Below are 12,919 nucleotides of genomic sequence, written 5' to 3' on the forward strand. Positions count from 1 at the left end.
GAGAGTTTATGTAATGCTTAAGCAGGGATATTCGCACGATGCATTATTTCTCTGATTTACTGACGACTTTCAGCTTCCGAAAGATACTCGGAATCAATGCGGAAAGTCCCAAGGCAATTACAGTTAAATGCAGCGAATGCTTCAGTGCAGTCCCGACTTCGAAGATGAAATGGTAAATCGATAGAAATTCCCAGAAGGAGCAGAGAGGGTGGTGAAGGGTGAGTGAGGGGAACTTTTGGAGGGGTGAAACGTACATAATAGGAGGAACACATTATAGGGCTGATTTCATTAATGATCGTCAGACAACTGTAGGTCAATTCAACTTTACTTGCAGCTGTCTCCAATTGCAAAACGTAGCACGAGAGCGCTGATAAATCTTATCGATAATTATTGAGGATCTTCGATATGAATATTTATCGGCAGCCGATAGCCATGCGCTTTGTTTTCCATATTTCGCGAATTACGGCGTCAGCCAAAAGATCGATTTCGCGTCTTTGTTGGAAAGTACAGAATGACAGTTGAATGACAATGTCGGAATAACTTTGTTTTGCTATCATCGCGTTACAATACAACATGAATCGTCAGAGTATTGTTGACTGCCGATAGACAAGTTACGTGATTGTCAATCAGCTGTCAATAAAATAAATAGTCCTGTCATAGGAAACTTTTTGAGAAATTGACATACGACATTTTGTCAATACGATACCGGAGGAAAATATCATTTTATATATATATAAATGTATACGGGTTTTGAAAAAAAAAACTTTTTTCCCTACTGATATGGAGAATATCAAATTTTTACTTTGGCCCTTTTTTTCGTTCAATTAATTAAAACGTATTGTCCCTTTTTTTTAATAACAAATATAAGGCCGAGTACAGATTAAATTTCGTTGGGAGTGGATTAAGAGGATAGGATTTCAAATAGGGGACGACGTGGCTATAGAGAAGATCCGATTGATCCAACCATTGTTTAATTGGAGGAATCTGGAAAAGCTGCGCGAAGAGAGTGCGGGATGATGTCCATTACATCGATAAGGGGGGTGGACCCGGACGAAGCTCCAATTCAATCTCCCTGACCCTTCCAGTTTTCAATCATGTCTTGCGGATGGGGTAGCGTTTGGGGTGGGACGTAATTTTTACCAGTCACAGGAATCTCACGGTGAACGCCACCTAATTTTCGCACAGTCCGTCCGCAGCGAACAAGCAGATTCTCTTTCATTTTGATCCACGACTTAATTTGTTTAATAAAACAATATAGCCACTGCTTGTTATATCTAGTCGAGGGCCTGTTATCTCGAAAAATCTCACACGCGTAACTCAAACTCTTTGCTCCGATATAAAGCTTTCTGTATATAGATTTTGTCCCTCCAATTAACCAACGCACGCATAAAGCAAACTGGGGAAGCCCAAAAAAAAATAGTTCCTGATCGATAACGACGAACCAAAAATATAAGGAACCTCGACCCTTGCCAAGAATTGTCGAAAAAAAAATAGTATAATTCGATCTTCTTATTGTAAATAAAAAGTAACGTGCCCTTAATCGAGTCCTGAATATCCTATATAGAAATTGAAAATATTACGTTGGCACGGCTAAAAGCCTATCGAGCCAGAGTATCTAGATGTAAAGTTGGTATTGGCCAGGGATTGGTAATACTGCCAATATACCAACGCTACCTGAGCAATCCCACGACGCGTATAGTGTCAATCTACTATAAATTGTATGTATCTTTCGCAGCGCTGTGCGCGACGCCTTTAGCGTTTGCTTTCAAAATCTCGTAAAGAATTAACGAGGGAAACGTATAAGCAAGATTACGAGAGTTTATTTTTCGCAATGTCATTTTCTCCTTTAAATGTAAACTTCACACTGTGAACTCCTGGGTATTCGATTAGATTTACTTCCTCTACGCGTATGCGTTCCGTATTTTCAAACGAGTGCAAAAGTGTGAAAAATGTATTCGAGCTTTGCTATACGCTAGCAAGTCGAGATATGCAAAATAAAAAGTTGTGTAAAATATTTTTAAGCGGATAAGAGTTTACAGCGATTTTATCAAAGAAAAACAAAGTGCACGGTTTTTTAATAAAAATCCAGAAGGGTGAAAAAATTGTTTTTATTTCAGGAAATACAATGGAAAAACGGATTTCCCTACTTCTCTGAACGTGCTCTAAGTTACACTCGACGTAGAGTAGTGCACGCAGACACGTAGTGGAACGAATTAAATTGCTGAGAATCAATGTTTCTCGATTTTCAAATAAAAGTCACTCCTGCTGAGTTCCATTAAAATGTCTTTCCTCGGCTGCCAATATTTTAGTTAAATTTTTGTTCGCACTAGTAACACGACAGTTCCATGTTTCGCGAGCTACCGAATGTCTTAACATAGAAACGTAAATTTGCCTGAATCCATCCTGTAATAAATAATGTATAAAAAGCGAATTGATGCTTCTTCACAATTTTCAATTTCATTTTACTTCAATGATAAGATTATATGAATGATAATAATTCCACCACTAAAATGGCGTATCTCGTACTAGCGTCATTAGTTTTACAAATTTGAAACCTTTTCGAATAGTACAAAAATTTTAATAAAACGGGTAATAAGTATAAAGCAATGCTACAATCCAAATTTCAATAAACCTGACATAGGTTTTCTTTTTAGAAATAGATAATAGAATTCAAATGAAATGTTCATTGTTCGGATAAAAGTTCAAACTTTAAATGTAAAAAAAAGTTGCAGTTATTGAAAATATATAAAGCTTCATTAGTGGTCAAGCTAACGATATCTCCACCGTCTCTATTATTCTACGACAAACGAATTCCCCGTTTGCCATGATGGCAGTTTTCGCGTATAGAAAATAAAATCGCAAAATGAAAAAAAGGAATTCGTGAAATTTTTAATAATGTCGAATCACTCAGTGAAGTCGTTAGAAAATTTTCCAGAACAAAGTAATCGGATCTCTACAGATAACCACGTACACGTGTGACAACCATAATAATGTTCCATATTAATTATTTCATACTTTGGAAGCATAAATTCGTGTATAATTCTATTTTAAAAAGCCCTAATCAAGTCGTGTCTCAATGAAGTTTCTTTTATGAAAATAATAATTTTCAGAATGACATTTTCTCGAAAATTTCAATTTTCCCCGCGTCATCTGGATTATGGATCTCAATCTATATTCCGTTAATAACGGATTCCTTAAAAAGTTATTACGAAATTAAATCTCGCGCTGCTTCTGACACGACAAATACAATTTGCAATTTCGGCACACTAACTTTCGGTACGACGCCGCTTCGCAAACTAGTTTAGCGAAAGCGAAATAAGCGAGATCATTCCCCTTTATGCGAGGAGCGACTTTCAAATGAATTATGGCACTCGCGTGAGAACTACAGGATCTTTGTCATCTGGCTATAATTTGGGTTACAATTTGACATTACCATTAACCCAAGTTCAGCTATACATTTCCCTTAACGTAGATGTGAATGGTTTCTCGTTCCTAACAAAAAAATAACATTTGCCAAATATTAACAAGAAATTCGCGAAACTATTAATTATGCTCGAATCACGGTAATTGTATGTTACGAGTGCCATGTTAAATAATAAATCCAGAGTGACGTATTGGGCTTTACCCTAATGATGAACAAAATTAGCAAAATTCGCAATTTCTATGGACATGTTATAATTTAAAAAAAAAGGAGACAAACTTAAACATCAAAATGATGAAAGAGAATTATTCGTTTGAGAGGATGATGAAAGAATATTTTTGTATGTAAAGTATTTGCGAATTTTTAATATCAATTCAACCGAACGGTTTACATATACAGATATACTGTCAAGCGTGACAGGTCGAAATTGCCCAAAAACTTAATTTCACGTAAAACTCAAGAATTCGGATAAAATCTCCGAAATCGCAAGCGACTCGGTTGTTGGAACGAAGGTCGCCCGCATTATATATCCACCCTGTATTACGTGAACGAGGGGAAGATCCCCAAGAGAAGTCCAACCAGTACTTTTTAGAGCCACAGAAAAGGCCAGGAAAAGAAAGACTTGTGCGTTGTGCTCTCGTTTACCGAGAAGAAAGTTTGTCCCTGGCCAGGGCGGATCAAACGGGTGAATAAGGGGCTCGACACGAACTTTTTCAGGGAATTCTTAATTTTTGTACCCAAGAGTGGTAATATATAAAGCTCCACTCGTACAAACCTTGTAGAAAATAAAAGCAAAATAACTTCCGTGTATTTGTGCGAATTTGTTTGACCTTTTTGCCGCGTTTATCACCTCTGGTAGCGTGTATGGTTCTTGGCGTGTGAAACCAAGTCCTAGAATTTTTGTATCGACGCCAGATTACCAAGGGTTGTCAACAAATAGCAAACTCTATATAACCGTTAAAACTGTTTAGTCCCTCCACGTGTATCTCAAGGTTGGAGTATTTCCAAAACCAGTTCAAACGTTTTCACCGACCGATAACGCACTGTGTTCTTGCAATATGTATAACTGGATTATCATTTTATAATAAAATCGTTGCGGATCAACGAAACGTGAACCTTACTTCGCCACCATAATGTTCCTATTCCCCTCTGAGGTTATGATCCTCGAATTAATATTTCAAACGTGGAGTTTTCATCGACTTTGAATATTCAATGCTGCGTCCAATCGACGAAGGGAAGCGCGAATCGATATCAACGTGTTATCGCTTTATCGCTACCACGTTCTCGACGGGAAAATTCGCCTAGCAAATATACCGACAAAGGTAAGAAACGAAATTCCATACTAGACTGTAAATTCGCTCCGCGAAAATTTCATCCTGCCTTGCAACGCAATTCAATGTACTTTACGTAGCTGCTAAAGTCGACGGATTTCGAATAGTTCGCAGTTTTCCGTTAGGTCAATATTTCCTGTCGCAGCTAAACGACATTTTTTGGATCTTTACATTCGTCGATCCGTGGGTACTAAGAATGTGCATATTTTTTGGATCAATTATTAAACGACGCTCACGGCGAATTAGAGACAAAGAGACACTAAAAATTCCGGCAGTTTAAGGGAAAATATAGTCACTAATTTCTCAACTCTGAAGATTCTACAAAAAGAAAGTGTCTAGTTCACATTTATAGTATTGTCGTCGACGAACAATAATCGTATATGCATTCAATTAAAGTAATGACTGCTGTACTATATATTTGGAATACAGCGCAGAAAGTATTAAACCGCAGTTTATCGCGACAATAAAAGATAGGAGTCTGGCATTAAAAAAAAAAAAGAAAAAAAAATTGACGGTCGTGCACTCCACTCGCGAGTGGTACTGGGCTGTTATATAGTACATTTAATCAAGACTCGAGAGTGCGACAGGAACGTCACAAAGTTCATAATCCACATAGTGCGACTATGTGTCAACCCTCATAGCGAGAGCGTTTGCGCATGAACGCGACAAAAAAACAATTGGAAATCAAAATTCTCATAAATCTAATCGCAGCGAAAGAAGAAAATAAGCATGTATCCGTACCATCATATATCTTACGTACGTAAGGTCAGATAAAAAATTTTTAAACAACGAAATTCCAATACATACCTAGTAGTGACTCAAACAAAATCAAAATCCTAGAAAATCCAATAATTCAATTGCTGACCCAATTTCATAATTTTACACGAACGATTAAAATTTAAAGGTTCACGCCGACTCGGAACGATTAGCACAGCTCGGTCTGTGATTACGAGGGTGCCAGATGAGTGACGAGTACGTAATCCCACGTATTAAAAAAGATCACGAAAACGTAATCCTGACTGAGAAATTCAAGCACCGAAAAATCTTGACGTATCGAAGCACAGAAGAAGGTCCCTGAAGAAGTCCTCTCACAGCGACTTGCACTCGCGCTCGAATTTCTCATTTTATTTTGCCAACTCACGGCCACCGATAAAACAATACAAAATCCCGAAATAATGAGACGAGAAATCCCTGGCCGCGAGCAAGCAACAGGATCCCATTAGAATTGACGTAGTTAGGGGGACAAAAACAACAGAAAACGATTAGACTGACTCACCGCGTTTGGAGGCGTGAAAACTGTCCTGCGGTGATATTTGCTCAATCTGGGCGCTGAGACGGGATTGGGGTAGAATCGCCCTGTTTGCGTTGATCTTTTCCACAGCATAGCGAAAAGCCACCTCCTGTTTGTCGTCGGTCGGATGAAACAGACCTCCTGGGAAATCATATATTTCTATTAGATTACATACTTTAATAGACGTATAAGGTGTATCAATACATGTTTTTCTTTTCGTATCCTGATATCGTCATCGATAAGTGATTCAGAATGATCGGACGGACGAATGGAGTATGGTGATCTGTTCGTGGTCGATTATACAATGGTTTTCAGAAATGGATCATACGTCGTCAGGAAAATAATAGAGTGTAGAGGAGAAGCAAAGTGTGTAAGAGCTTTTTACAATTTTGTATCTATCTATCTCTTTGTATCTGTACAAGTGGATAAATGGACGTGGAGGATGGGCTGAGACGTTTCCTCGGTGCTCTCGTTAAATTAACGGAGATTAATGAGTTTGGATGGTATAGCAGTGTATATACGTATATGATCTTCCGGTACTATTAGATTTGTCAAGTTTTCTTTTGCCTGGCTTTACGCGATTCACGGCAGCCAGAATGTACTGTATGTTGTTACTGTGAGATCGAATACGACACCACTTAGTTAACCATGATGGAGTAAACAACAACAATTTTTTGTATCGTCTCTACAAATAAAATAATCAAATAGAATTTCTACAATGTACTCCGGGAATTTGGTAAATCGTATAAAAGAAAACGTGCAAAAGTTGGCTGCCCAACGGGGCACTTTAAATATGACAAGAAATTCAATTATCACTGATATTACAATTTTACCTTACTTTCTGTACGTTTAAGATCGTGAACTTGAAATGTCGAACGGTATACAGGGATACAATTCCAATTTACATAGCGGGAAAATTCTAATTTTGTCAAATTTCATAAATGCATTATACATCGTGTATGAGGCATATGGATACAGTTGGATTTACTGAAACATCCATTTTTTTCGTTTACGCCATTAAGACGATAGCTAAAAACACACTGACGCTCATATTCACCTGTCAACGTCAAAAACTTCACTAACAGGCAGTATCCGTTCTCGCATCCCAAAAGGGACCTAAATACTCGTATGAGTTTTTCTAAACCAGTATGTAGTTCACGGCTGTCAACGACACGAGCTTTTACGCACCCCTGCTTCTACCCTTGCATGGATAAATGTTCACCACGGTGCACGTAAGCTTCAACGCGAGTTGCAATACAATTGTCTTTCAGCAAAGGTGTTAAAGTACACACTGAAAACTGAAGGGGCTTACATCCTTTGCCATGTCAACAAAAGAAACTTAGAAATGTCCGTTGGTTCTTTGAAAACTGGGAACGTATCTAAAAACATACATAGTACAATCTAAATAAATCTATGTATCTTTACTCGTAACTTTACAGTTGAATAAGAGAAATGAACTGCATTCTGTCTCGTTGGATTCTCTTAAAAAAGATTCCATGAAACTACTGAACTCTGCACTGTTGTGAAATTTTTTCGTAATTTTATAGCAGACTGATTTTGTGACTTTAATGAACGTCTAAAAAAATGTATGCTTTCAAAATTATTTGCAATCAATTAAGGTGACCCCGTGTCACGTCAGTGGCATTCGCCACCTGGAATGCCACCTTTATTTCTCAGACAAGGTGCCACAACGAAGATATATACAGTTCGCGGGTTTCGTCTACACGGCTTTAAATTTCCTACACTTGTATCCGGCTGGGCAGGAAAATTCATCCCATAAATTGAGTTTAACCTCATATTCGTCATAGGGCAACTCGCCGAGCAGCTGCGCCATCCGGGGCTTAAGATTTATAGAAATTCTCTCACAGATTTATGCGACTCGTTAGCGATCGTTGCCACCTCATTTTCGCGATCTATATTATACTTTTGTGACGACCATGAAGAATCAGTACAGAGTTCTCAATATCTCATTCATTTTAACGAGGAATATCTTAACAAGAAGTATCTCGACGTTTTCAATTGAACGCGATGATTACTGGAAAGGAATAACGAGTTTACGTAAATTTCATAAATATATCGGTATATCCATTTTCTGGGAATGTTCATCAAATAAATATTCTCAATATAGAATAAGAATCGATATAACGATACAAAATATCTGGAATGTACAAATTTCTAGAAAATTTTCCTATTCATAAAGTTTACCTTTGCCGTAAATCATTTAATGCATCAAATGATATTCGTATTGCTTATTGAATATATATTTTTATATATTATATTTTTATAATTCTATAATTTATAATGTAATGTAACGCTCGCGTTTCATTCGATTCTGACTGTTGGCATCTCTGATAGAGGTCACTTGGAACCAATAAAATTGCATCGATCGATTAAAGCGAGACGTAGTAAAAACGTGGAATCGCCACGGCGCCACTGGGTTTCGTGGGAAATTGCTAGTGTTTTTCTATAACACAACAGAATTAATAGGATCTGAATATTCATCGATGGCCAATGAATTATTTCGAGCTCGACGTGCACGGTGGCCAGAAAAACAGAAGAAAAAGTTCAATTCCATATTTCAACGTCGATACATTGACAGCGCAATTAACGTCTCAATCAAATAATAGCTCGCGAGATTTTAACGACTCATCGAAGCATTTAAAATATTTATTAACATCGAGCTTGGAATGTCGAACGTTATTTTCATTAAAAGTCTTTTACTACGTCTAAGATTCCATTCGACCTCATAAATTAATTAGTACATGCACCGTATGGAATAATTTTAATTTTTGCAATTTTCACGAAAAAAAAATTGATTTTTCCAATTTTTTAGTTACTCGCTCGATTATGTTACACGACTCTTAAGGTTCACGATAAATCTTTAACCTCCCAAACTTTCACCGGCGACCTCTCTGCAGCACCGTGCCGACCGACACCCGATGTTTTCTACTAGTTTCAGGGTCAAACCAAGTCTGGTCAAAAGTCAGAAAACGTGACCAACTTTTCAACGATAGATCTCTCTCATCTACGTTGACTGCGGAAATTCTCGTTTTAGAGTAACGTGAATTTCCCTCACGCGGACCATTCGGCGAACGTCGAGAACATTCGTTACGCAATGAAATTGATATTGTGTTCTCTGCACTATCGAGTACGTAAAACTTCTGGCTCTCTTGTCCGCGCTACGCAACTGCATTAAATTGTTGCAAATTAAAAAAAAAAAAAAGCATATTGCTCATCGCTGACAAAGTTTATTGAAACAATAAATATTCGGCGACCTCCGGATATAGCAAAAATATCGCAGCGATGCAATGAGATTTCCAATGAATTTTGCATGAGCATATATTTCCTCTCGGTCCCTCGATCGCCCCCTCTAATTTCTCAGTCCCTCCGTTTTTCATTTGTTTCAATTCCTCCTGCACCCTTCGACTTCGTCATTCAAAGTTCTGAATTCCCAATCTTCCATAGCCATAATTTTATTTCGGTCGAAAAATCCTACCCCGGCATGCACAACATTGCAATAAGCTCGAAGTATTATATTCAAAATTATTGAACTCTATCGACAAGCTAATAACATTATACCGCGTTTACCCAGAATTAATGATTTCATTATGAAACATTTTCATAATTTCCATAACAACGCAATCGAATAATTTTCACTTCGAGAAAACGATTTCCAATTTCAATCTTAATTTAATTAATACAACCATCAGTTAACTCGCAAATTAAACATTCGACGGAATAAAGTGTTTGACAACGACAATAACCGATACGATTAGCGAATCTCTTCGTATCTTTACTTATCCCATAAATTCAAGGTTATCGTAAAGGGCTTTACGATGCAACGGATTTAAGGGTCCTTACTTCTATATACACCCAAGGGTGAATTTTAAGACGTACATATATCTCTTAGAGAATCCGTCGGCAAAATCGTCCATTAACACACTCCCTGCCAGTAGAGTTAGGTATGAGCCATCTAAGGAGAAAATTTACTTTCCGGTTTTACACCGGCTCCGATCGGTTCCGGTAGCAGCGATAGCGTAGAAATCTACAGCAATTCTAACCTGGCTATCTTGGCATAACTGCCGAGTAATTAACGATCAATTTCCCAGGATCGCGTTATATTCACCGGTACCGAATAATCCATCTATATAACCGTCTCGTAATACGAAGTTACCCGCCGCCTATTAGAGACTGTAATGAAACCCGAATTGCATAACAAGTTATACGAAGGATCAATTTAACGACGAACGGTCGAGTATCGCACGAATTTTCAAGCTCGACATTTAACAAGCTAGACGCCAGTTTTGTGAGTTTTTCCAAAATTTATCGTTTGCTAAGCTTTCCTACTGGACCCAATCTAAACAGTATAGTCTCTAGTACATCTCTACTGAGTCCCATGGTTTGGAACCTCACAGTTTTTTTTAAATTCAAGCACAATGTTTTCAAAGCGTTTCTCGACGTGCCTCGGGATAAACTACATTACAAACCCGTTATAGCTACGATGACACTATAATTAACGATAAATTGAACCGACCCAAACGCGCGTTATCGTACATCGGAAAACGGTAATGGACGCTCGATTACCTTTGGGCAATCTCCCAAGCGCGAGCCGTGTCTTTCTCGTTCAAAGCCCATGCAGTCCCTCGCGTAATAATCGATCCTTCCGCAATCTCTCCGAGAATTGTCTACAGCCGTGAACGTCACACGCTGCGGTAAAGAAGCGTTAACGCGAGAGGTTATAGCTCATATACCCATCGATTCGATGATCTCGAGTGCAATTGCACCCTTTTTCTCCGAGAGAAAAGCAATCCAAGGACATAATCAATAATTCCTAAGGTATCAGGTCCAATGGTCGATTCGTATTATGTGTAAAGTTAGATATACAAACAATGTATTGAGGTTTTCGTGATTGTTGCCAGGCCGAAATAAAATTGCACATTATGGTATAGCCTGGATAAAAGAAAAACAGATGTCCTGTATCAGAAATACGAAGGCTGAAGTTTACCTATTCTAATTATATCAGGAAGAGCAGCAGCGTGGGCGGCGAGGAGCGCCAGCAGGAGGCACCTCGCAGCCATCTCCGGTTGCGGTCCAGCCCAGTACCACCTCCTAGTCCCAGCGAAGGGGGCCTATGGTTCTGAAAAACAAAGTGAAAAAATGATTTATTATAACGTCAATATAGACGGGTAGACAGGTAGGTATAGGTAATTATTTGACATCCTTTATAAACAAAATCTGAAGGATTTGCGAGTAAAATGTATATGCACTGAATCCACCCCGAAATAGGGATTCGACGTTATTGTCATCACGTACTAGAGTCTCGTCGTTGAAATTTATATTTGATCCGCTCCTCTCTTTTCATCTTGTTTCAAAATTCTGTATACCTCAGGGCAGAATGAACAATAACCGAGTTTTCCGCGGAACGCATAATACTCCCTAAGAATTTGAATGTACAGATTTCGGTTGGCAATGGTTGTTCATGGGAAAATTTACCTCCGGGGCTTAAAAACATATCCCGACCACCATCCGAACCGAATGAATTTTTAAATCAACACAAACAGAGCGGAATTATTTTAAACGTACAATAAATTTGTATTTATTACAACGTTCACGAGTTTAATAATTGTCAAATTTCTCATTGCGAAATTAATCCTACATTTGAAAAAGTAATATCGTTGAGAATCGTTTTGAGTACCTATATAAGCACCGTTCTGAGCGATAATCCTTACAATGCTTAAAATGAGAAATACGCTCAAACGACATCTGGCATGTACTTCATGTAATTCGAAAATGCCTGATACGAGAAAAATATGAAAATAAATTACATAACGACACGACAACGAAAAATAATCGTACAAAGTATTCCAGGGATTTTGATTTACCGGTGGTGACGTTGAACCTTCTCCCCCATGCTAAACCGCCATGTACCAGAATAGATACCCGAGCAAACAAGATTTCCTTTCCAAGTGTTTATCTGGGAAGTATAAGAGATACGAGGATCCTCCCAGACCGACGTTTCGAACGAGCACAGATCTGAGACCTGACTGTGAAATGATGCTGTGGGTCGAGACATCGCCGAGGGAAAATCGTTTTCCGTTTCAACGACTATAATCAGCCATTCTATCAACCCTTCGTCGAAGGGTATCGAAGGCAGCTCTGACTGTGCAGCCACTCATTGGCACAATTCTCGCCCTTCTAATGGAATTCTAAGTCGCCTCGTGAACCCTTGAAAAAAACCTCGAAATAAATTCTATAATTGAATATGCATATCCTTCGGCTTGGATTTAAAATGTACTGAGGCTACACGAAAAATACTAAAGAGGATGAAGTGATGTTGTTTTTTTTAAATCTCATAATCAATGGGGATGAATAACAGTGATCGTTCGTAGAGAGAAACTCGATATCTTATAGAGTTATAAGGTATAAGGGTGTAAGAGAAATCACCCCCAGAACGAGGAAAGGTGGACCGGCGTTGGCGCCGTCCGGAAATGTGGCCTGAATTTTAATGAATCTCCTTTGCCTTTGTGCGGCTAAGCTCTTCCTAGATTCCCTTTGGGAGCAGGAGACCGTAAAATTTTTATGAAAATACGGATTATTGGTCCATTTCTGCCGATATGAAGAGTAACGACAGCCCTAACGATTTCGACGAGAGAATTTTTAAGGTATTCTCCTTAATGGATCTTAGACAAAATTGAAGATGCTCATATGGAGCATTGGCGTAGGTACATCCGATTTATCCTGTTACCGTTCACGATCGATATTCCCTATAGGAATAACGTCTAAATTCAATCTCAGTCGACTGGAGTAACTTTTAAAATATTTTCATCACCTTTATCCATCTTTATCTTTCTAATCTATAGTTCCTCCCCCCCCCCC

At 38.4% G+C, this 12,919-nt stretch overlaps 1 protein-coding gene across 17 annotated transcripts in view; it reads right to left on the bottom strand.

Moving 5' to 3' along the window:
- The window catches only part of LOC107269920 (glutamate receptor ionotropic, kainate 2), a 154,331-nt gene that overhangs the window by 79,322 nt on the left and 62,090 nt on the right, over nt 1-12,919 (bottom strand). For all 17 annotated transcript variants that reach the window (XM_025087314.1, XM_025087316.1, XM_025087311.1 and 14 more), the window contains 2 exons: nt 11,049-11,180; nt 6,029-6,184 (listed from right to left, as the gene is read on the bottom strand). In XM_025087314.1, the coding sequence (XP_024943082.1) occupies nt 6,029-6,184; nt 11,049-11,121 (229 nt within the window). In that variant the 5' untranslated portion in view covers nt 11,122-11,180. The remainder of the gene's footprint in view (nt 1-6,028; nt 6,185-11,048; nt 11,181-12,919) is intronic.

Source organism: Cephus cinctus, unplaced genomic scaffold (genome assembly GCF_000341935.2).
Source record: "Cephus cinctus unplaced genomic scaffold, Ccin1 Ccin1_scaffold0690, whole genome shotgun sequence".
In the NCBI taxonomy this organism is placed as follows: domain Eukaryota; kingdom Metazoa; phylum Arthropoda; class Insecta; order Hymenoptera; family Cephidae; genus Cephus; species Cephus cinctus.